Source organism: Ovis aries, chromosome 19 (assembly GCF_016772045.2).
Source record: "Ovis aries strain OAR_USU_Benz2616 breed Rambouillet chromosome 19, ARS-UI_Ramb_v3.0, whole genome shotgun sequence".
NCBI lineage: Eukaryota > Metazoa > Chordata > Mammalia > Artiodactyla > Bovidae > Ovis > Ovis aries.
This window is the reverse complement of record NC_056072.1, coordinates 32,741,900-32,767,734: the sequence shown is the minus strand read 5'-3', so window position 1 is coordinate 32,767,734 and position 25,835 is coordinate 32,741,900. Positions and strand designations below refer to the sequence as shown.

The window sequence follows — 25,835 nt, the reverse complement described above, 5'->3', positions numbered from 1 at the left end:
CGGGAACACGTGTACCCCCGTGGCGGATTCATGCTGATGTATGGCAAAACCAATATAATATTGTAAAGTAAAAAAATAATAATAATAAATAATAAAATAAAATAAAAAATAAAAGAATGAGGAAGAAGGCCATCTTTCCCTCCTCCCCACTTTTCCCTTGATTATAAAACTGTAGCCCACTAAGCTCGTGAGGCATGGCACCCTCTCACCTGCCTGGCTTGTAAGCTTCCCAAGCATCCTATTCTAATAAATCACTTCTTATCTATCACTTTGTCTCTTTCTGTGCTGAGACATAAAGGATGGGAGATTTTCAGAGCCCGTCGAAATGCCACCAAATGGTTTGGAAAAGGGTCACGAGGACTCATCAGCAAACTAAGCCATCTATGACCTGTCATCTGATCTCCCCCACCGGCTAGCAATGCAGACCGACATGGCAGATGTCAGGAATGGAGATTCAATACTGGACACCTGATGCGGGCATGTGGGGAGGGGACTGGTGCGCTGACAACTTTACTGATGCTCCCCCAGAATTAGTCACACATAAGCTCCATGTCCCAACTCTGCCAGATGGCGCAACTGATTTCACTTCTGCCTGTTGCTGTTCCCTCTCCTCGCTGGCCCGAGGGGAAGCTCACCTCTCTGGACACCTGACATCATGATAGAGCAGCTTCCCGCGTGACCAGCAAGTCACTTCCCTGAAGGGGAAGAGTTCTGTGAGGAGGCTGCGAGACGCCTGTGCTCCCTGCCACTCTTACCCACTTAGCCGACTTGTGAAGGGCAGGGAGGCATCTCAGCTGAAACCCACTAGCCACAAATGATGAACTGTAGTTCCTCACAGTCTCATTACACCTCCAAATTTGAAAAATCCTTAGCAGAAGATCATTTAGACACAGGTTTCCCAGCTAAAATGAGTAAGACTATTTTTGCTCAGTCATATCCAAGTCTTTGCAACCCCGTGGACCATACAGTCCATGGTATTCTCCAGGCCAGAATACTGGCGTGGGTAGCCTTTCCCTTCTCCAGGAGATCTGCCCAACCGAGGGATCAAACCCAGGTTTCCCACATTGCAGGAGGATTCTTTACTAGCTGAGCCACTACATCCTACTAGTAAGAATAAAGTTTACAATGTATTTCCAATCAGACAGTGGTTGCACTGCTGATAAGTCTTTGATTATGAAAATGTAGACCTGATATAGCATTAATAGGAAGTCAAAGCCCTTTTAAGTCAATTTCTTTTTTTTTCATTAGATGCCATCAATGCATGCTTGAAAAGTGAGCTGCACACAGTTGAGGGACATCTATTCAACCTAGTCAGTTACTGGTACTAGGATGAACATAAAGACCCATAAGAATCCAACCCACCTCTAGTGAACAGAGCTACATACTGTGAACAGCAAAGATCATCTAACTTCTGTGTTTAACAGCTGCAGAAACTGAGGCCAAGAGATTAAACTTGTCACGGTCTATACGCCTGGTTACTGCCCAAGTCTGGAAGAAGAGCTGGTCTCCTGGCTTCCAGGATGGCAGTCCTCTTACTGTTAACAGCTTCACAAATGCGCTCTGTTTAAAATATCCTTATCTGTAGAGCTGTACTGTTTACCTTATTGGACATCGTTATTTTAACTCACTAATTCAGACTACCTAGTGTGGGACTATCAGTCTGGCTTACTAAAATGCCTAGGTCTTTTGAAAATAAATCTATGATTTTATTATTTTCAAGTACTCCCGGCAACTTCACCTAGGTAACAGGAGGAGAATTTATAATGAGCAGTATTTTCTTACCTACTCAAAATGCACTCAAGTACATCATCTACAGAAATTAACTCAAAATGAATCACAGACCTAAACATCAAGACTAAAATTAAACCATTTCATAGAAAGCAAGCTTTGTGACCTTGAGTTAGAAGCAAAAGATATCAAAAGCATGGTAGCTAAAAGAACAAACTGGTAAATGGAATCTCATCAAAACAAAAAACTGCTTTTCAAAAGGCACTGTTAAGGGAATGAACAGACTGGGAGGAAATATTTGCAATTCACTTATCTGATGAAGGAATTGTATTGAGAATATGTAAAGAGCTGTCAAAATTCAATATTAAGAAAATAACCCAACTTTCTAAAACATGGGCAAATGATCTGAATAGACACTTCACAGATATAGAGAAAAGCAAACAAAAAGATGCACAACGTTACCGGTCATAAGGGAAATGCAAATTAAAACCATCATGTGATATCACTACTCACCTAGTAAATGGGCTAAAATTAAAAATACAGACCATGCCAAGTGCTGACAAGAATGTGAAGGAACTAAGACTCTCTTACTCTGCTGGGGGGAGTGTGAGCTGGTACAACCACACCGGAGAACAGTTTGACAAGTCAATCATACATCTACCATATGAACCAGCCATTCTGTTCCCTAGGAACTTCCTTAGGAGAAATGCAAGCATATGTTCATGTAAGCACTTGTAAGAAATGTTCCTAACACTGAACACTCAAATGTCCACCAACACGTGAATGGATAAACAGTGTGTGACACAGGATGGGCTACTATTCAGCAATAAAATGAGCTTCTTTGAGAACAAATGTATGGACACTAACAGGGGAAACAGGGATGCGATGAATTGCGAGATTAGGATTGACATAAATATACTACTATGTATAAAACAGATAACTAATGAGAACCTACTGTATAGCTCAGGGACCTCTACTCAGCTCTACAGTGGGCTTCCCTGGTGGCTCAGTGGTAAAGAATCCACCTGCCAGTGCAGGAGACACAGCTTCGATCCCTAATCCTACGTGCCATGAAGCAAGTAAGCCCATGTGCCATAACCATTGAGCCTCTGCTCTAGAGTCCAGGAGCCACAACTGCTGAAGGCCGTGTGCCCTACAGCCCTTGCTCCCTAACAAGAGAAGCCACCACAGTGAGAAGCCCCACGCTGCAACTAGAGAAAAGACCCCACTCGCTGCAACTAGACAAAAGCCCCCTCAGCAAGACCCAGCACAGCCAAAGTAAATAAATAAAACTATTTTTTAATGCTCTGTAGTGACCTAAATGGAAAGGAAATCCAAAATATACACACACATATATACACACACACACACACACACACACACACATATATATATATATATATATACAGGTGATTCACTTTGCTGTACAGCAGGAAGAAACACAGTATTGTAAAGCAACTATACTCTAATAAAAATGAAGAAAAGAAATGAGCTCCTGATGCATATGACACCCCAGATAAACCATATAGCAACTATGAAAAAGAAACCAAGCAAAAAAAGAACAGATCCTGTATGGTTTTACTTAAACATGATTTCAGAAAATGGAAACTCACCTATAATGGCAAAAAAGATCAGTGGTTGCCTGGCAATGGTACAGGTAGGGACAAGAGGGATTGATTACAAAGGGGCACAAGAAAACTTTCAGGGGTAATGGGTATATTCATTATTTTGATCATCGAGATTGTTTTCATGGGTGTGTGTGTGGATGTGTGTGTGTAATTATACCTATGCATTATGTATGCTAAAAGTTACCAAATTGCACACTTACACAAAGTTTACTGCATTCAATTACATCTCAATAAAGCTGTCTAAAAAAATTTTAAAATACATTTAAGTTCCCAATGTAATACCCAACTCTGCACTATTTAATTTAAACCTCATGAAAAAACTTTGAGATAGAGGGTGCAGTCCCATTGCCAGAGAGACTGAATAACTGTTTTTCAATAACTCACACAGCTAGGGCTTCACAGAGCCAAAGCACAAGCATTTTGATTTTCTGTTAAATAAATGCTTTCAAAGCACTTGATATTTTTTAAAGGTAACTTCAACAGCTCCCACTGTTTACACTATTTATTTGCTTAGCAAATCTCCTTTCATAAACAGAACATGGGTAAATGTCAACCCCATCATTTCAGGATCATCACAAATTCTAAAATTAATAGGGTTCAATTTAAGGTTTCAGTGACTTAGAGAAACAATCCAGGTTCTGACGTGTCACACAGCCAAGAGTCACAAGCCAGGCTCATTGGAAACAAACTCAAAATCAGCACAACATACAGTAGAAGAGACAGGCTCCCACCTGGAGAAATCAAACACCATAATTTTTCTTCTGGAGAATAAAAACACACACAGACCTGGCAACTAAAACGCTGAACTAGCCATTGTGTGGATGTTTCAAATTTCTAGATGTCCACTAACTAGAAAAATATTCAGTGTTACCTGCCACTATCTTGCTTTATATATAGTCAGTATTTCCTATTTCAATAGCTCAAACACATAGAATCTCTCCAAATAGAAGTCACTGATCTCCACTGGTTGGCACTTTGGAAATCGGCTAGATGACTATAGGACATCTGGGGAAGGTTGGGTAGAGAAAATAGCAATAAGTTCATGCCTATATCTCAAATCCAACCAGGCCTTTCAATGGTTCTCTTGAAAGAAATGACTTCCTGGACCACCATGCCTTGCAAATGCTTTCCCAACAGCAAAGCTTAGAACTGTGTTTGGCTTGAGGGCAGAAGACACACACCTTTAACTTTGTGCCAAGTTCAAACTGTTCATGTTCCCCTGACATACACATGCCTGGATTGCTGGTATTTACTTCTAGCCTTTTAACGAGTAATTATGTAAGAGTCAGTAACAAACTATAGAAAGAAGGCCCACTGGTAGAGTCATTCTTCCATTTTATCTCATGCCCGTATTACTTTTCCCTGAAACAAAGTTATCTACTCTTTCCCTTTCTGAATCCCTCACTACCTGTTCCACAACACATTGTGAGTATGCTCAGTCGTGTTCCACTATTTGTGACCTATGGAGTATATCTCTGTGGGATTTTCCAGGCCAGAATACTGGGGTGGGGTGCCATTTCCTCCTCCAGGGGATCTTCCTGACTCAGGGATTGAACCCATGTCTCCTGCATTGCAGGCAGATTCTTAAGCACTGAGCCACCCGGTCAGACCCTCCTAGCCCAGTTTAAAATGACTGTAGTTTTTATCTGATTTCAGACATTCCCCAAGACATATGCACTGACAGCCCACGGCAGAAGGAGTGGGAAAGTTTTTAACTATTGCACACCCTCTCTCCTCTGAGTGAATGAAAGTTTTAATAGGTTTCTGAACATCCTTTCAACAATATGACTATCACCATATGGGCCACATTATTTCCAGCATTCAAGTTACACCTAGAAAAACAGAAAACCTCATTTTTCTTCCCATGCCATCTCTACCCTCCTGATTCTTCTTACCAAATGATTTTGTTTTCCTTATACAAAAGATTCTGGTTTCCTTGGATAAAGCCAACACACAGATGAGATCTCGGGCTTTTTAAACCCCAAAGTGTAGGCTTTGTTTAGGTAAGTTCAAAGGTATGACTCGAAGAAAGAAAAAGCAGCTTTCTTCTCAAGGGTAAAGAGAATCTTTTGCCTAACTACCCAGAGAACTCTTCAAAGGCCTTGGGTTGCCTCTTCTGCCTCAAAGGCACAAAAATGCATCAGAAAAAAAAAGCCTGCTCTGTCACCTCCAGGGGCTCACAAGCTTATTTAAGGACCTGAAATTCTTTACTCCCCTCTCTGTGAAACACTCCTTCCTCCCCACAAAAAACAATGTGAAGCATGCTCATTTGTCAGATATTTTGCCAAGCTGACCTTGTCCGTGGCACTGGGACATGAACTTGCAGCTGAGATGAGAAGTCAAATGTTAACACCTCATATAATTGGTTCCTTTTTCTTATGAACACTGAGATTAAGATGAGCCCACCAAATGGCACTGGACAAAAATAATGAAGGGTTCAAGGGAAGTCAGTGGAATCCCTCACTCTACGAGCTCTTAGCATCCAGAAACAGTCATGCCAGTACAAAATGACCAAATATCCTCACAGTCCTTCCAAAGAAGTGGAGATGGAGGTCATCGCTACAGGGAGCAAACAGACCTCTCTTCAAGCCTGACCGTGCGTAGTGAGCCGAAAATGGAGACTCATCACCACTGGGATCAAACTGTAGCATGACAAGAGCTTGAGTCAAACTTCTGATTTTTTTTCTTCTGAATGAGTGGTTCTGATACTCACCAGGAAACTATTCAATAATATAGTTGCCTGGGCTCCACTGTGCAAGATTCAGATATAGCTGTGGTGGAGCCGCTCTGTTTTTTCATGTAAAAGCTCCCCAGAGAAATCAAGTAAGCATCATCACATGGAAACCCTCTTTACTACCAAAACGTGGGCTTTGGGGCCATTCCAGAGCCTTTTTCTGGTTTATAAAATAGAGGATATTCCTGTGGAGTTGCCTACATAGAAATATACCCATACAGTTAAAGAAGTAACCATTCACTGGGGGCAGGGCAGGAAGATGAAAAAGTTACAGAAGAAACCATATTAAATCTATATTGTTGGACTTCACTCCAGTGGATAAATACCTGTTAATGGTCAAATAACTTCCAGGGACTAACTTTAAGACTTAATGGCTGAAGCCATCACACACACACACACAGATACACACACACACACACACACACACACACACAGATACACACATACTATCCTGCCATTCTTCTTTTCCTAAAAAAAAAAAAAACACTCTTGCAAGGAATGATCGTATAAGCAGTTCATCAGGAAATGCAGCCATCTTTTCCACACTTTATGAAGGCTACACACCCCACTTACCTGGTACTTAACCTAAATTTAGAAGCAGTCATTCAAGAAAAAAATAAAGAACTAAAACTAAAAACTTAAAAAGAAATTCAGTGAACAAAAGGGAGATACAACACTGTGCCCTAGGATTGACCCATGAAAATACAAATAACTCATAATTCTAATCTTTCAGAAAGTAATGCTAAGACTCAATTCATTCCCCTGCACTAAGCAGATTACACTGGCCTCTGGCTGCATGTAGCTACTGAGTGCTGAGAATGTGGCTTGGGCCACAGGTTGAAATAATCATATTTCAATGTATTAGATTAAATAAAATATAATTACTGCTTCATGTGTTTCTTTTTACTTTTTAAATGTGGTTATATAGAACATTTAAAATTACATACGTGGCTCTCCTATTTCTACTAGACAACATCTGCATCAGGCTAGAATACTGTTTCTTCCTGTTTAGCTCTTCTAAGCCCTGCCTGCCCCCTCGTGTCAGAACTCTGGCAATGCAGACTAATTATTTCTCAAAACTATCTGTGTTATCTTTGAAAGAAATGTCTTACAGTAAATGAGGGCTAGTCATTCCAATCAAAATCATTAGCAGGGTTCCTATAAAGTTTCAGCTGTTTTAGGGGACAGAAACATGAGCCCAAATTTAGGTGCAGTTACTTTTCAAACAATTTAGGCAAAGCTGAAAACAACACAAGGCACCCAAGTCCAACATTCATATTCTGCGATCATTCTGTATCACAGAGAAAACAGAAAATCTAAACTTCCATAAATGTAAACATCACAGAACCTCTATAAAATGGAATGCCCTCATAAGGAGAAGGCAGTTTTCAATAAACATGACCAACATTTATTGAACATTCACAGCACAAACACAATTCTTAGCACTTTCCAGACAGGAACTGACTCCTCTTTACAACTCCTTAAGGATGACTTTTACTGTTTATTATCTCCACTTTCCAGAAGAGACTGAGTCCCAAAGAGATTCTGTAACCAGCTCAAATATGAAATGAGAGCAGTAGCTAACCTGAACCCTGATACTTGCTGTGCAGTAAGAAGAAACCCCTTGCCTTTGGCCGAGGATCTCTCATCTTCCACCAGCATCCAGGAAACCAACAGGCTGCCCTGTGATCTCACAAGGAAGGTTAAGCCTCAGACTTGCGACAATTCTTGACACAGCTCCCCATCAGTGAGGTGCCTCCCTCTACAGAAGACCTGGCTGAAGACTAGAAGGTAAAAGGACTCTCAGCGCACCCTGGGGTTGCCCTGTCCCCAACGTGGTGAAAGAAATTCCTTTCCTCTTTTCTTAAGGTTGAGTGAAACACCAGTCTTCATAAAGACATTCTCTTCATTACAGTCAGCTCTTTAGAACAATGAAAAACAAGCATTTTCTCTTGTACATGATAAAGCTTCAAACGTTATGTCACTGACTATATCCCCCACCCATACGGAGCCCTCAATTATTCCTTGAAGGTTTCCAGACTCCTGCTCATTCTAAATGCCTCTAAACAGGAAGACAGCTACCATTTACTGAGTGTTTACTATGTACTAATCCTTTCACTTACTTTTTTATTGAGTACATCATTCTATTTTTACAGATAATGAAGCAAGTTCAGAGAGGTTAAGTGACTTGGACAAGGTCACACAGCTGGGAAGTGGCAGAACCAGGATTATGCTTTACTGAAGATCAGCTTGTGCTCTGCTGCCTCATTCTCAGTTGTGCTCCCGTTTCTCGGGGCCTTAACACCTGGGCACAATGTATTAAACAGGAGACTTTACACCAAAACAGAGTATATTGAACAGCAGCTAGGCACCATGGCATCTGCAAGAATTAAATGTGACCAAAGTTATTCATATTTAAAGCTGTCTGGAGAAATGGGACTATTAAAATGAACCTGTAAACCAGCAGCACCCAAGTTTCCAACTCTCTCAGCTACATGGGAAAAGTAGCTATGATTCTGTCTTCAAAGGGGAAATTTAAAGTGTCTAAATATTCATTCTTAGGCTCGTTAGTGAAGGACAGGGAAGCCTGGCATGCTGCAGTCCATAGAGTCGCAAAGAGACAGACACGACTGAGCGACTGAACAGCAACAAAATATACCCAGGGATAAATCTCCAGGATGCAGGATGTTTTGTATCCCAAACTCATCACGTGAACCTCGAATGAAACTCACAAACATCCCCTAAGCGGTTAATTTCAAATGACTCTGAAGTCTGTGAAACTGTCAGCATCTTTCCACAGCATTACATGTGCTGCCCTCTTGTGGGGAAATGACGTCACGTACAGCGGCGGGGAAAGGTTGGGGGACAGGGAACAAAAGGACAAACTGCTCCTTGAAGAAACAAGAGAGTTAACTCTGGCTTCCTTTTAAACAAATGTAACCTACCAATTGGCCCCAGGCACCTTTTCTGTGGTTCCGGGATACAGACGCCCACACGGTCTCCTCCCTCCTCCGTCGTTAAGTCGTGTCTGCCTCTTCGAGACCCCAAGGCCTCCTACTCAATCACTGTGTCAGGTAGAAGCTTAAAAAACAACAAAGGTGGCCGTTTGTGTTTTCTAATTCCTTAAAAATACTGCCTCTGTACTCTAGGGGAAGATGATCAATGCCTTAAAGAAAGATTCCCACTCCCTGTTCCGCGAAAATTGGGTGCATTTTTGTTTTCTAACATTTGAACTAAAGTGAACTTCGGCCCACACCTAACACCCGATCTGATCAGCCCAAATCAGGGATGGGGTCCTACCTTCTTCCCCTCTGGCTCTGCCTTCGAGGGATAAGTGGAGATGGGATTGGAAAATATCTCCTTGTTTATACACAACCTTCAGCAAATTGTTCTAATCTGAGCCATTAAAAGCATCCAGTAAACTTCCAACTAGGGTTTCCTAGGGCCACCGTTTCTTTAATTGGCCAGAACAAACCACAAAGCTCTTGGGACGGTGTCAGGAGTCCTTTTGGACACAGTATACTGTCTTCTGCAGTTAACTCTCTACAGCTTGCTCCCACTCTCAGGCTGTTTCAGATACACCCAAAGACCTGACCAGAGTTTCTCAAGTCTGACCCTTGACTTTGTCATCAGGTGAGCACAATTCTGGGAAGAAAATCCACGTGGCCACTGCAAGATCATTAGAGACATTTACAACACCTGCCTCCCATCGCCATTTCCCTCCCCATCTCTCTCTCTCTCTCTCATACACACATAAACACACACAGCCAACTAGAATACACAGCCTCGCTAGAACCATGGGCAAAGAAAAAGCAGGAAGAAACAAGGAAATGATAGTCCAGGTACTTTATGTCTAGGGATAGATAGACTCCGTGCCCCCGACAGAGGAAGCTCAGACTCAACCGCTGGACCACCAGGAAACCCCCTACACTATTGAAATCTTAATGTGGTTGTCAGAGGATGCAAGACACTCACCAAAAACCATCATCTCCTCTCGGACCTGGGTCCCAGCTAGGGTGTTTCCCAGCAGCCCCTGCAGCAAGGTGTGGCCATGGACACTCAGCTGTAGCCAATGGCAAGAGAGGACAGGTCAAGGGATACTGCCAGCTTCTAACCCGGTTCATCATCACCTCCCAGGTGTACCCTCCCCAACCATTCCCCTTCTAGCTGGCTGAAGAGGGCTCCAGAACAACCTTCGAGGACACAGGCTGAGAAGAGTATACCTTCCATGCCCTGTGATTCCAAAAAGGCCACAGTAGAGGACAGCCAGTTGACACGTTACCTACCCAGCACTCGTGAGCAAGAAATACAACTTCTTTTGTTTGAGCCATTTGGTCTATGTGTAACAGGAATTAGCCCACTCTCACTAAATCATTTGCTGTGTGTGTGCTCAGAAGTTTAGTCGTGTCCAGCTCTTTGCAACCCCATGGAATGTATCCTGACAGGCTCCTCTGTCTGTGGGATTCTCCAGGTAAGAATACTGGAGGTTGCCATGCCTTCCTCCAAGGGATCTTCCTGACCCAGCGATCAAACCTGCGTCTTCTGCATCTCCCGCACTGACAGGTGGATTCTTTTACCAACAACGCCACCTGGGAAGCCCCACTAGTACATTTACATGCACTTTAATTCAACAATTCCACTACTAGAGATTTATCTGAAGTCAGGACATATATTTGGGAAATACAACAGACAACAAGGTAAATGTCCACCAAAACTGGGAGTGATCAAATAAATGAGAGCACATCTGTACAACAGAGAGTGATATAAATCTGCATGCACTCAAACAAAGACTCTTTAAACTCTACTGTTAAATGGGAAAAAAAAAATCAAGGTACAAAACAAAGTATAGAGTGAGATATCTGTGCATACACACCTACTAGTATACACATTCCTTTTTCTGGAAGGATAGGCGTGTACATACATAAAAACTGTAAAATTATATAGAAAATATAGATGACTATATAAAACATTATCTAGAAAGATACATGAAATTGTCAACTTGAGTGGCCCAGGGGACACCTAGATATCTGCCAAAACATGACCCCTGAATATGTCTGTGAAGGTGTTCCTGGAAGAAGTTAGCATTTGAACTGGGGGGCTGAGTGAAGCTGATGGCCCATTGTGGGTGGGCTTCATCCAAGCGCTTGAGGACTTGAAAAGATGAAAAAAGCAGAAGGTGGAATGTGTTCCTTCCCTGACTGCTGGGCTGGGACACTGACTGTCTCCTGCCCTCTGTGCTCCTGGACCACAGGCCTTTGGAAGGCTGGGATGTACACTGTGCATATGTAGGGTTTCCCTGGTGATTCGGTGGTAAAAGAATCTGGCTGCCAAACAGGAGATGTGGGTTTGATCCCTGAGTGGGGAAGATCCCCTGGAGAATGAAATGGCAACCCACTCCAGAATTCCTGCCTGGGAAATCCCATGGGCAGAGAAGCGTGGCAGGCTACAGTCAATAGACACAGCTGAGCAACTAAACAACAACAATATGTGTGTGTGTGTGTGTGTGTGTGTGTATATCTATATATCTATATATCTATATATCTATATATATATATCTTATTGGTTCTGTTTCTCCGGAGAACCCTAATAACCAACAAAAAGTTAACAGGATATATTTTCAACCTGCCTGTTACTGTCTGGAATTTTTCAAACCAGCAGAAAATTATATAACTGATTCCATGGTGACAAATAGGCAAAATCAGCCTATTAATAAATATTCATTTAGCACCCATTATCTTCCAGGCACAAAGGACACAGCTTAAGAAACCCAAGAGGGAATAAGACTTCACAGTAGGATTCAGGAGCCTTCAACTGTAGTTAAACAAACGGTATGAGCAGATCACAGGAACTTTGCCAGCATGCTTCCAGACCACCGCAATTAAAAGAATATCGCGATAACTCAAGACACGTGAGTTTTTTGGTTCTGCATATAAAAGTTATGTTACTGTAGTCCAGTAAGTGTGCAAAAGCATTATGTCTAAAATAGAATTCACATCCCTTAATTTTAAAATACTTCATTGCTACAAACGCTAACCATTATCTGCTGCTCCTGCTGCTAAGTCGCTTCAGTCGTGTCCGACTCTGTATGACCCCATAGACGGCAGCCCACCAGGCTTCCCCGTCCCTGGGATTCTCCAGGCAAGAACACTGGAGTGGGTTGCTATTTCCTTCTCCAATGCATGAAAGTGAAAAGTGAAAGGGAAGTCGCTCAGTCGTGTCCGACTAGTAGCTACCCCAGGACTGCAGCCTACCAGGCTCCTCTGTCCATGGGACTTTCCAGGCAAGAGTACTGGAGTGGGGTGCCATTGCCTTCTCCGAACCAGTATCTGAGCCTTGATCAAGTCATAATCTTTTTGCAGTGGTCACATCAAAGATCATGGGTCAGACAGCATAACAAATAAATAATGGAAAAGCTTGAAATAGTGTAAGGATTACCAAACTATGACACAGACCCACAAAGAGAGCAAACGTACTTGGGAATAAATGGAGTCAATAGACCTACTGGATGAAGGGTTGCCACGAACATTTGATTTGCTAAAAAAAAAAAAAAAAAAAAAGGCAGTAAAGTGCAAGCAAGAAGCCAAGAGCAAAAAAACAAAGCACATCCGTACTTCTGCAAAGATGATTCTTCATATACAGCCTGCGGCCCCAGGGAGAGAACAGAGCTCCCCGTGGGCAGGAGCCATCCTGACTACTTTGATGGTTACTGAGATGAGGGGTGAGACGTATATATGGAATCTAGAAAGATGGCACTGATGAACCTAAGCACGGCAGCCAAGGCAATACAGACATGGAGACGTGTGGACACAGTGGGGGAAGGAGAAGGTGGATGAATTGAGAGTATAGCATGGAAAGATACACATTACCATACGTAAAATAGATAGCCAGTGGTCATTTGTTGTATGACACAAGAAGCTCAACTCGATGCTTTGTGACAACCAAGAGGGGTGGGATGGAGTGGAAGGTGGGAGGGAGGTTCAAGAAGGAAGGGACGTATGTGTACCTATGGCTGATTCGTGTTGATGTATGGTAGAAACCAATACAACATTGCAAAGCAATTATCCTCCAATTAAAAATAAATTAATTAATTTAAAAAGATGAAGGATGACAGGTACTTAAATTCCAAAAACAAAATCAGGAAGAATACCCCAAAAGTCAAAGAGAAACCAAAAACCAAGAATCCAAATAAAATCACTGAAAGAAATCCATTATGAAAATTTCATTTCTTGAGCAAAACTTTCGAAGGCTTTGCTCAGACTTCTTACCTTCCCTGTTACAGTTGAGTCTTGGCTTATAGGGAAAATACTGCATCTCTTGTGTTCACGATTCTAATCTTAACTTAGATTTAATTCAGATTTTTTTTTTTTTTTTTGCTCACGTATAACACACTTTATTACCAAACTGCACCTTCACTTTCACACAGATACCCTATGGTCTCACCTTTTCCAAATTTAAAAGGTTATGGTATGGAATGAGGATTGCCAACAAAGATAAAGAATTGAAGGGTCAGTCATGGCCCCTGTTTCCCTCAGGTTTAATCACTGTTGATTACAATCTCAAACCCAGTTTTGAGAAGTCTGGAATGTGCTGGTGCTAACCCGCCCCACTGAAATGTTCTGCTTCTGAACTACACTGAATCTCTACCTGCAACCCAAGAAAAGAGATGTGTATTAAACAGGTAAGACTGATGACTTCAAATACCCTATTCCTGAGAGTAAGCTCACCCAAAGATACACAGCACAATAACCACCTAGCCCTGAGCACTTTCACAGCAGTCAAATGGTATCGATTGTACACTGATTTATTAAAATTGCAATCATTATTTTCCTTGTCTTCTTGAAACTGTTGCTTAAGGAAAATTGAATTGTGAGAGAGTTTAAAAACTTCAGCCTAAAGTTAAGTCTTAGTCCTAAATTATCAGAATAACTAACAGGAAACCTTGACCTGCTGTATATCTGAGAATAAGGCTATGCGACCAGCACACTTTCTTAGACACAGACTTTACAATTCTGACACATACACGGCTTAGGGTTCAAGCTTCACTCTTTGACCAAAAACTCAGAGCATGCCTGGCACTGCCACACCTCCAATTACTGGAGCACAGACAGTAAATTAATTGTTTAGCAACAAGTTTGCTGACAAATATCAATTATTCAGGAAAACACAATTCACTGGGGAGTTTTCAAATCTGTATCACTTTAAATGTAGATGTTAAAGGGAAAGGTGAAGACAAATACACAATACACACCGAGATACTTAACTAATTATTTTGATCTGTCTTTAGAAATAAGCAAAGGACAGACGTGGGTCTCACTACAAAGTATCAGAATGCTTCTCTTAGACTTCACACACGTTCTATTTTAGGTCCTGTGCAAAAGTTACCACCACATTTTTTTTTCCTTTCTTTCTTCTTTTTAAATCATTCACTATCTTTTCCTAAAAGAATCATATTATGTGCAAACTGCCTTCAGTGTTCATTCAAGTTTATCAATAAAGATATTCTGTCTTCAAAGGAAGCTGGAATATATAAGCACAAAATGCTGCTGGGTTTCCAGGATTCTCAAGAAAAATCAGTTCCAAAGAATGGAAGTGTACTCAGGAAAGGAAAACCTGGAGAAATCTTAAAAAGATATCTGGAAGCATCAAACCATCAAACTGCTTTACCCTGCTGTATTTCATGCTTCCTCTGATTATTTACACACCATCCAAGGCTCCTGTCAATTACCTGTGCCTAAAATGTGGGCTTTGACGTTTCAAAGGGTTTTATTCATTGATCTCAGTGGCGTATGACGAGTTTAAAGGGCTTACCTGTGTGTCCCCGGAGGTGCTGGCTGGAGGCGGACATGAGCTTACAGCACACCATCAACACGTAGGCCAGAAAGAGCCAGTTACACAGCAAGACGGATCTGGCACAGGCTCTCATCCTGGAGGGAAAGCAGGATGCAGGTCAGCGACGGGTGGGTGGTGAGAGACTCTGAGCAAACACCGTCCTTAGACGGCGCAGAGAGCAGAGGAAGATGCTGGGCAATGCACCTCTACCCTACCTCACCAAAGAGACGAGAGGCCAAGTGAACCTTACATGCACTGTGCATTCCCTTAGTTTTCAATACACACCTTTTGTAATTAAAAGTTTTTCAAGTTAACTGCATGCCTCAGTGAGAAGTCTATTTATGAACCCCTAGAGCGTAGCCTGCGTGGTTCTGATAGAACATGGGGCTATATACTATTTTATAGCACAAAATTTAAAAAGCAACATACTTTAAGCAGGATTCAAATAAAAGATATGTGGTTTCTGCATGTGAAAGAAACCACAGAAATTCACACACCAGGCCTGAGAACTTTCCCCTGGTTTCTCTGACTGCATATTAATGCCTTTTGGCCTAGAATACTGGCTGAATATTGTATTAATCCAATCTCAGGGTTTGATGAGAACATGGGCAACTACAGATAAATATATAAACAACTTCATATAGATATCAATAGATAAATGGATAAAGGTAAAATATTATTCAGCAATGAGAATGAAGGAAATCTTGCCATAAACAAAATTTCAGATGGACCTTGAAGGCATTACTGCTAAGTGAAATGAGTCAGGTCAAGACAAATACTGCATAATCTCACTTTTATGTAGAATCTAAAAAAGACAAATTCTGAGAAACAGATTTAGTAGCACAGTGGTCACCAAGGGTTGAGGGTGAGGGAAATGGGGAGGTATTAGTCAATGGTCAAATCTCCCAGTGACATGATTAACAAGTTTGGGGATCTAATGTTCAGCATGGTTATTACAGCTAATCTAGTAACACTGTCCCATATACTTGAACGTTCTAAGAGGGTAGATCTTAAATGTTCTCATCACAAGAAAGAAAACAGTACCTATGCAACAGTAAGAAGGTGGTAGCTGATACTATGGTGGGAATCATTTTGCAGTTGATAAACATACTGGATCAATACAATGCACACCTCAAACATACACAGTGTTATGAATCAATTACATCTCAATAAAAACTGGGAAAATATATTTCACTTCATATGAATGGACAGTATCCAAACAGTTGCTCAAAGACAATTCAGTTTGCAAATGCGGCTGTGTGGTCTATTCTGAAACACTTCCCTTTCCAAAAAAAAGTAAATAAAAAGAAAATAGCTAATATGCGTTCTACTTCCTTCCCTAACTTTCTGCCTTTTTTGATCTCAGATAGCACTAGATTAACTTTAGTTTGCTCTTTTTTTAATTAACTTTTTCAAGTGGAAGTCCAAGCTCTGGGCATTTAAACTCCAGTAACACTGGGTTCTGCCTGGCTTCAAGGATAATAGATCCACCACACAGGATCAAAGGAACTCCCTTTTCATATACAAGATATACATATAAACACTCATGGGCAGATGATAAAGACATGGCCCATGGATTCCTGTTTGAGTAACAATACAGGCAAAGCTTCTGAGGAAATCCTGAAGAAAGGGCCTAACAAGCCCATGACTGCCAACCCCACGGGGTCTCAACAAGAACCCTGACTCCGTGCTCAAGAGGAAGTGCAGCCTTGGGGACCCGGTGGCCACACCACTCTCCCAGGAGCAGGCACTGGCCTCTCACAAAGTAGTCACATAGATCTTGTTGAAAGATCTTGTATTGCCACTGATTTGAGACTCAGTATCATTCTGAAACAGCCGCAGTAACACAAGATTCTAAGATTATCTTTGAAGACCATGGTGGCAAAAGGGACTTGAGTCAAGTCCCTTTTGATGTCAAGCTTTGAAGCTTGACATCATTTTGCCCTTGGCCTTGGAAATTCCAAGCGCTTGAAACTGACAGAAATACTAGCCTCTGCTTTGAAAGACCTGCGTGCACCTTAATTTTGCAAAGCATGTCCTCCGTTTCCCCCACCTCAGCCTCCATGTACGGTGGGAAGAAACCCTGGGATCAGCTCAAAAGGTGGCAAAGAATATGCGCGAGTCTATGTGAGCTTGAGGTGCTAGTATGTAATTACATTTTCACTTCAGGAAATTGATTATTAATTTATTACTCATCAGGGAAAGCATGGAGGTTCCGAATTCTATATATGCTGAGTTTTTGAATGAGGTGCTCTGTCCCCTCTCCCCTATTTTAAAATTCCGGTTGTCAACTCCAATATCCATTATTGATCTAATTGTTACAAAGGCTTATCCCTCTTACCCAAGGGTCAAATTTCAAATATCTCCCAATAAAAGTGTAGGCCGGCTGGGCCCAAGGCGCTGGAGAGCAATAGGGAAGCTAGAGTCCTTTCTAGGTGCAGCTGCTCCAAGGGAACAACAGCTATGATTCCCTAGAGAAATGCCTATGGCTAGGTAGGCAGCTATTTAGTAATGATTCTTCATGTCATTCAATAATCCAGAGCCCCAGTAAAAAGATATCTCACCTACTACACTTACTGTGGTGACTCAGACAGTAAAGAATCTGCCTGCAATGCAGGAGACCCAGATTTGACCCCTGGGTTGGGAAGATCCACTTGAGAAGGGCATGGCAACCTATTCCAGCATTTTCTTGCCTGGAGAATTCCACAGAGGAGCCTGGTAGGCTACAGTCCATGGGGTCACAAAGAATAGGACACAAATGAGTGACTAACACTTTCACTTTTCACCTTCATACCTACTGTGATGCTTCAATTTCTCCTACATTGAGCATTTTTGTCCAAATGTAAAACAGAATTAGTTTATCTTAAACATATCACCTTTGGCCCTGTTGAATAGCCAAAGTACTGCTTTATCAACTGAAATAATTTCAAAGATCAGAGTTAATTTTTTAAAAATTCTCCATATGTCTAAAAATTCAACATAAAATAAAGCTTTTATAAAGGGTCATCAATTCTAAGATATTCTATCTGCCTAAATTCTTTATGCTTCATAAAGATACCATCTCTAGGTATGTGCTAAAATCATTTTACCTTGGAGACTTTATAAAATTTGGTTCCAGTCAAACACAGTTATTCCAGGATGGATTTCAGAGTGACTCCAAGTTCCCATTGGTAGCAAGGACCAACCATTTCGACAGTTCCAAAAAATTATCTTAACTTCATAGACCTATTTAAAATACAAAAAAGACAGAAACCCATTAGCATTTTAATGTTGACATGATACAGGTTTTCAGAAGCAAAATTTTTTTACAACAACTGTGTTTTCAGGCAAGTGGTTGACAGTCAAACACATACACATTTATAAAGGGTCCTAATAGATGGGGATGGAGGGAGGGCGGGAAATACAGAATTCTGCACTTATTAATTAGCCACACAGTAGTTAACAGAATACAATCTTAAAGCAGAAGTTCCCTCTGCAGCAAAGGCATGACCAAGTTGACAGACGGTACCAAACCATGCATGATGCAAAACTGCACTGTCTCATCAACCATGGGATGAAAATGAAATTGGAGACACTCCAATCCCAAGAGTTCCACAACCTGCCCAAGTTCACAGAACAGTGGAAAAGCCGACATGCAGACCTAAGTTTCAATGTTCTGTGACATAAACTTGATGATGATAAACAATTTGCAAGACACACCACTATAGAACAGATAACCAAGAAGAACCCAGTGTATAGCACGGGGAAGTAGACCCAATATTATATAATAATCTATAAGGGGGGAACACATGTGCACCCATGGCTGATTCATGTTGATGTATGGCAAAAACAACCACAATATTAGTAATTATCCTTCAATTAAAACAAATAAATTGCTTTTTAATGAATGGGCTTTATATATACAGGCTTCCGTAGTAGCTCAGATGGTAAAGAATGCACCTATAATGCAGGAGACTTGGGTTTGATCCCTAGGTTAAGAAGATCCCCTGGAGAAAGGAATGGCTTCCTACTCCAGTAGTCTTGCCTGGATAATTCCACAGATAGAGAAGCCAAGTGGGCTATAGTCCATGGGGTCACAAAGAGTCAGACACAACTGAGCAACTTTCATTCATTCACTAATACAGATATAAAACAATTTACAAGGATGCTTTTTGAAAAATGCTGATGGGACACAGAAGGCAAAAATTTTTCCAACATAAAACACACAAAAATACACTTTTTAACACCATAACTGAGATTCAACATGCTCCTTTAATGCACACACCTAAAAAGACTTTTCTACTTAATGAAAACATTTTTCAAGAAGGATTCAGATAACTCCAAACCAAAAGACATTTCAAAAAAAAAAAAAAGGAACATGAAACTACCCATTTTTAATGTCACTAAGTTAAGTACATCCCTTCAAGGGATGGAGATCAAAGAGAAATAATGATAGGCAACAATAAATATTTAAGCTGCAAATGTGACATACAAATGATTCTTGCAGGCTTCCCAGGTGGTTCAGTGATAAAACATCTGCCAATGCAGGAGACACATGTTCAATCCCAGGTCAAGGAAGATTCCCACGTGCCATGGAGCAACTAAGCCTGTGTGCCACAACTATTGAGCCTGTGCTCTGGCGTCCAAGCACTAGTGAACTCTGCGCTTCCTAGAGCCTGTGCTCCCCAACAAGAGAAGCCACTGCAATGAGAAGCCTGTGCATCACCACTAACGTGTAGTAGCCCCAACTAGCTGCAACTAGAGAAAAGCCCGCGAAGCAATGAAGACCTGCTGCTGCTGCTAATTCGCTTCAGTCGTGTCCGACTCTGTGCGACCCCATGGACGGCAGCCTACCAGGCTCCTCCATCCATGGGATTTTCCAGGCAAGAGTACTGGAGTGGGGTGCCATTGCCTTCTCCGAAGACCTAGCATAGCCAAAGATAAATAAAATTATCTTTACAAAAGATCCTTGCTCCATAGTCTAATCATTATCGAATCCTGTTGAACCCACTGCAAATGCACCACAAAATACAGCTGATAGTTTTCTCCTCTTTGGGTGCCCTGGAGGTAATTACAGATGTTTGTCTAGAGGCCTCTTTAGGTGACAGGCTTGAGATCCATCCTTTTGGGGCCACAGGAGACACAGAGGAGTCCGCGAGTGATTAGCTCTACGAGAGAGAAGCAGCTTTGAGTAACTGTATAAATGTAAGATACTTGGAAAAGAAATCACTGGAGAATGTTCGTCTCCCAGATCCTCCAACTTTATTAAGTATGTTTGTCCTGATATCCACCCAAGGGCACTACCTGACCTTCTGTTATCGGAAAGAAATACACAGTATAATTTACCAGAACCCATCCTAATGAACTCCCCACATACTGGAAACCAAAATGACCTTTCCTAGCTAATATTTATCTTGTTTTCTTCACATAAAGGGAACCACTGGGGATTCTCTTTTCAATTCGTTAAAAAAAAAAAAAAAGGATCCATCAGCGAAAACAAATGTGATCCAATAGTTCACATGCTAGACAAAAAGCCAGGAGTTTAATTTTAGGCTGAGCAGTAACTCATGCAGTCAGATTTTCCCCGAGTGTACCCTAGGCACTTGCTTAAAAGGATTAACTGTTTCCTGTCATTTCTGAACTTAAGTACATTCAAGACCATCAGTGCTGTTGTGCACGTGAAAAGCATGTGTTTCCAGTCACTCTACTTCCCTCTAGGTTGTTCTGCAACAATGGCACAGTCTTTCCTATCATTCTGCTTTAAAAGTCCTTCCTTTTTCTAGTATACAGCAAATGGATAAACAACAAGATCCTACTTCTCTGTCCATGGGATTCTCCAGGCAAGAACACTGGAGTGTGTAGTCTATCCCTTCTCCAGGGGATCTTTCCAACCCAGGATTGAACCTGGGTCTCCTGAATTGCAGGCGGATTCTTGACCATCTGAGCCACTAAGGAAGCCCTACTGTACAGCACAGAGAACTATATCCAATATCCTGTGATAAACCATAATGGAAAAGAATCTAAAAAAACAATATATATTCTGTGTGTGTGTAAATATATACACACACATAACTGAATCACTTTGTTAGACAGCAGAAATTAACACATTGTAAATCAACAATACTTCAATAAGTACTATATTATGACTTATTAATACAATATTATATAATATAAATTATATAATATATATTATATAATAATATAAAATGTTATATAATGCTAAAATAAAATAAAAACATTCAAACAAAAAAAAGGCATTCATTTTTAAAGAGTCTGGGTGTTTACAGTGATGAATGACATTGCCATATCTAGACTAAGAACAGTTTTAAATGTGCCTGGTCACTGTTGGAATGAGAAAAAAAAAAACAGCATTTGCGTGCTGGGTTACATTTTTCATCTTTCACCTTACACACTGGTCTTATGTGGAGACAGTCACTTTTCTACAAAAGAGCAGGATGCCTGTTCATGTTCCCTGGTACCAAGAAACTTCGAGATTCCCAGGCAGAGGAGACCATTCTTCAGATGTTTAATTTATTTCTGTTGTACCCAAGAAAGAAGCCGGCCTACAGCTGATTTCTTATCAAGGAAATAGTGAGGTTCCTCCTTTCTTTTCTCTTGATCTACTTGCCTTCACTATTAGCAGAGTGAATTCCTTGAAAGGATTATTTTGGGGAATACAGTTATTGACTTGTTATAGATAAGCACCCTCAGAATATCTCTGATGTCAGTTTTGCTATACCCACCTCACTCCACAGATGTCAATTTATGCAGCATGACATTCTTATCTTTTCATTCTAAAACTCTGCAATGATGAAATACCACATTCCTTTTAAAACCACAATTCACAATGACCTTAAACCTGGACCTAATCACTAGGGAAAATGCCAAACGTTTGACTAACTTAAACATGAGAGACTTTCTGCAAAGTAACTGTTCTTTAAAAACTGTCAAGGTTATGAAAGACCAAAATAATCTGAGGAATTGTTCCAAATAAAGGTATGATACATGGCAACCAAATGAAATGGTGATCCCATGTTGCATCTTAAATCAGAAAAAATATACACGCATAGTCACTCTCAAATGAACTGCATGTACAATCACACACACACACACATATATACACACATATTTATCTATAAAGGACATGACTGGGACAAATAACAATTTCTGAATATAGCCTATAGATTACACTACAGTGTCATATCAATATTAAATTAGTTAAGAGAATGTCCCTGTTATTAAAATATACCCTGAAACATTTAAGAATAAAGGGGCAACTGTCTTGAACTTACTGTCAAATGATTCTGAGAGGAAAAAGGGAAGAGGAAAGGAAGGAAGGAAAAGCGAATGAATGAATGAACACAAAAACAAATGAACAAAATGTAAGCAACTGATGAATCTAGGAATTCTTTGTATGATTCCTCCAACTTTTCATTACGTCAGAAATTATATCAAAACAAGACAACAGACGTTCACTAAAAAGAATGGTTTATCACACATACTGAAATGATTCAGAACTTATTACCATTCTTAAACCATAAGAGGAGTTGATAGTTGAAACATTCCAGCTCATCTGACTCTCTTAATACTCACTGAAGATCCCAGAGGAAGTTCATTTGCTTTTATTTAAAAAGCACTTTCATAGGAACACCTTCTGTAAACACATTTGGGTGTATTCTTTTGCTATTCCTTTAAAAATGTCATACTGGTTTACCATTTCTCAAGCTGTTAGTTCATACAATATTCTCATGTAATTGAAGTATCTTCAAGGACATTTAATAGCATATAACATTCAATAACATTGAAAAACTGTTGCTATTCAATGTGTTCCTTTGGTCAAAAGTCTATCAGTTGTATAGGAAGTATAGGAGATTGATACTATGTCCTCCTAACTACTCTTATTAATTAAAAATGTATTCGATGAGAAAAAATAGCACTTTCATAGCATCTACTATGGTTCAGTCATTGTGCAAGTACCTTAAAATAATAACTCACTTCAAAGTAGGATTTATTTCTATCCTGCTATGCAGATGAAGACAGTGAGACACAGATAGGTCAAGGAGTTTGCCCGAGATCGCTCAGCTAGCAAGTGGCTAGGTTATGATTCAAATGCAAGCAATCTAGCACCAAGGAATCTACTGTTTCAATTCTTATCAAAATATTTTTAAAGAGTTTTAGTCCTTTTCATGCTTTTTTAAATAGACTGAAAAAAACTCTTTTCTTCAGGAATTCAAGGCAATCAATGGTCATCAAGCTAAAAGTAAAAATTTTGTCAGTGGACCCACATGAGTAGATGACTGGACTGAATGAGGACCAGATCCTGGCTTGGAGCCTCTGTTATTTTTTATTAACTCCTAAATAATTTTTGCCTCATCTCTGAAAAGCTGGTGAATAAAAGTGATTCTGACTTGCTGCAGGGTTCTGCCTTACTACAGGTTTATTCAAGGCTTAAGGTCATTTTCCAAATTAAGACCAAACATACAAGAATTCTGAAGACCTTGAGCACTTAAGCTGCCATTTTTCAAACAGATGGAAAAACAACCACACTTTAGATCAGAACGCCTCAAAGACACTTGGGTGAAAATACCGCAGAGCCGGAACATAAGCCTAAATGACTTCTGTCGATTTCTATGAAGGAATTCAGCACTGACACAAAGTGGAATTCTGTCGGTGCATCCTGCCAAGAAATCCAGAAGCAATTTTGTGACAGTACAGCAAGGTAGATTCTCACTTAAAAACCAAATAGACACTCTTGCACCATTGCCCTTTCCTGCCTGCCCACTCACCTAGGAGGTTTCCAAGCCCCATCTTGCTTTACCAGCAGAGTAGGGATGCTTGAATAACGAGCTATTTTCAGATTCACCATTAGTGCAGCTGACCTCCTGGAGTGGGATCTACTGGGATGACCTGGTAACTGTGGTTCTCAGCCCCTTGGGGAATCAGGGCACAAGTAGGACTAATTTTTCCAGCTAATGATGTAACAGGTGACAGCCTTAAACAAGTTTAAACATCACGTTAAATCATTTTTTCACACTAATTTCAAATCAGTCAAGGTAGAAGATGATAGAGGTGAGAAATTTCACCTCTATCCTCCAGAGGTGAAACTAGCAACCTGAGTTTTGGATGTATGAAACAGAGTTTTATGAGTGGAAAAGTATTGAAAAGATGGTCCCATTAAGCAAGAATAGTGTCTCATAACCAACGGAAATTTTGAAAGAGAAGTTGTCTCCATGAAATAATTCATCATTTCTTTAGACAAAGAGGAGGAAATATGTTTCCATGTCATGCTATGTTTATATAATACAACCACACTGATTTGTCTTCTAGAAATTCTCAAACCGCTTTTCCACAAAAGTATGCAAACCAAGTACAACCTCTCTCTTGACAAATTTATGCAGTAACAAGACAAGTATTAATGAACATTTTATATTTAAAAGGCTTCTGATGAAAGTAAATGTACTTAATAGGTTATTGACACTTTTATGAATGTATTTCAAGCCCTGATACTCAGCTAAAGCCTCAGCTGAGCTCTCACTTATAACTATCACATGATGTGTGGAATTACTTTGTAATTTAGAGCATGCTTACTGTCACACGTTCAAGAGGACAGGTTTCTCTGCCAAAATGCAGTATACTCACGCCATTAAGTTGCTTTTCTATTGCTGCCTAAAAATATCAATGAGGAACTTACTCGTTCATCTTATAACACGCTGTAAATATGTTTAGAACTTAAAAGGTTCTAAGTGAGTCATTAAAGACAATAGCTGTGTCTGGTACAGAATTGTATAAAATTTTACACGTGGCATTTTAATTTTATGTGTTGCCAATACCATCTTGTTTAAATTAGATTGTAGAGTTCTTCAAAAGAGCCCTTTTGGTCAGAGATGATTTAAACAAATTAAATAGACACACTGTGATCTCATATGGTTCACACTCTATCACTGTAAGAAATGAGAAATTCCTTACAACCGTGCAGCATCTGTATTTCCATGCAGTGACATGGTCCTTTCTAATGGAAGTATGTATGGCCGGTGCCCTTTGTTAGTGAAGAAAAACTCTAGCCTACAAGTGACTATGAATTGTCCAAAAGCAATCCTCACTAAGTGACGATGGTTCATTGAGAGTCAGTCTATACTCAACACAGAAAACAAACCCACGAGTGACATAAAATACAAAACGCACTCACCAAATTCAGGGACACTCAACGCGATTCCACAGCTTGTTGTCCAAGTGAAACTGCCCAGGTCTGGGGCTGAACTAATGTGAGCGGTAATGGCAATTCAGCCATAAATCTCTCAAGGCCCAATTATCCTTATGTCTAAGGGTTTCTTTTAATTGGACCAGTTTTTAATTGGAAAATTTCCTCCCGTTTCTCATTTTTCAAAGCATCAAAACAGTGTCCAAGGATTTTATAGCATAATAAATAACCAACATAATATTTTGAAGGCTACTTACAAGTTGCCAAGCACCTGAACTTTTATTTTAAAAGTTTTTGTGTGATATGATCTAACTTCTACGTTATATTATAAAAAATAAAGCAAGCTATATATAATGAAAGTGAAAGTTGCTCAGTCACATCCAACTCTTTACGACCCCATGGACTACACAGTCCATGGAATTCTCCAGGCCAGAATACTGGAGTGGGTAGTTTTCCCGTCTGCAGGGGATCTTCCCAACCCAGGGTTCGAACCCATTACAGGCAGATTCTTTACCAGCTGAGCTGCCAGGGAAGCCCTCCTGCTGCTGCTTCAGTCGTGTCCGACTCTGTGCAGCCCCATAGACGGCAGCTAGACGGCAGCCCACCAGGGTCCCCCATCCCTGGGCTTCTCCAGGCAAGAACACTGGAATGGGTTGCCATTTCCTTCTCCAATGCATCAAAGTGAAAAGTGAAAGTGAAGTCACTCAGTCATGTCGACTTTTTGCAACCCCATGGAGTG

At 40.6% G+C, this 25,835-nt stretch overlaps 1 protein-coding gene across 9 annotated transcripts in view; it reads right to left on the bottom strand.

The window, feature by feature from the left end:
* Window positions 1–25,835, bottom strand: part of TAFA4 (TAFA chemokine like family member 4) — a 214,202-nt gene that overhangs the window by 115,038 nt on the left and 73,329 nt on the right. For all 9 annotated transcript variants that reach the window (XM_060402233.1, XM_060402235.1, XM_042235979.2 and 6 more), the window contains exons 2-3: window positions 18,009–18,144; window positions 14,899–15,014 (exon numbers count right to left, since the gene is read on the bottom strand). In XM_060402233.1, coding sequence (XP_060258216.1) covers window positions 14,899–15,013 — 115 coding nt within the window. In that variant the 5' untranslated portion in view covers window position 15,014; window positions 18,009–18,144. The remainder of the gene's footprint in view (window positions 1–14,898; window positions 15,015–18,008; window positions 18,145–25,835) is intronic.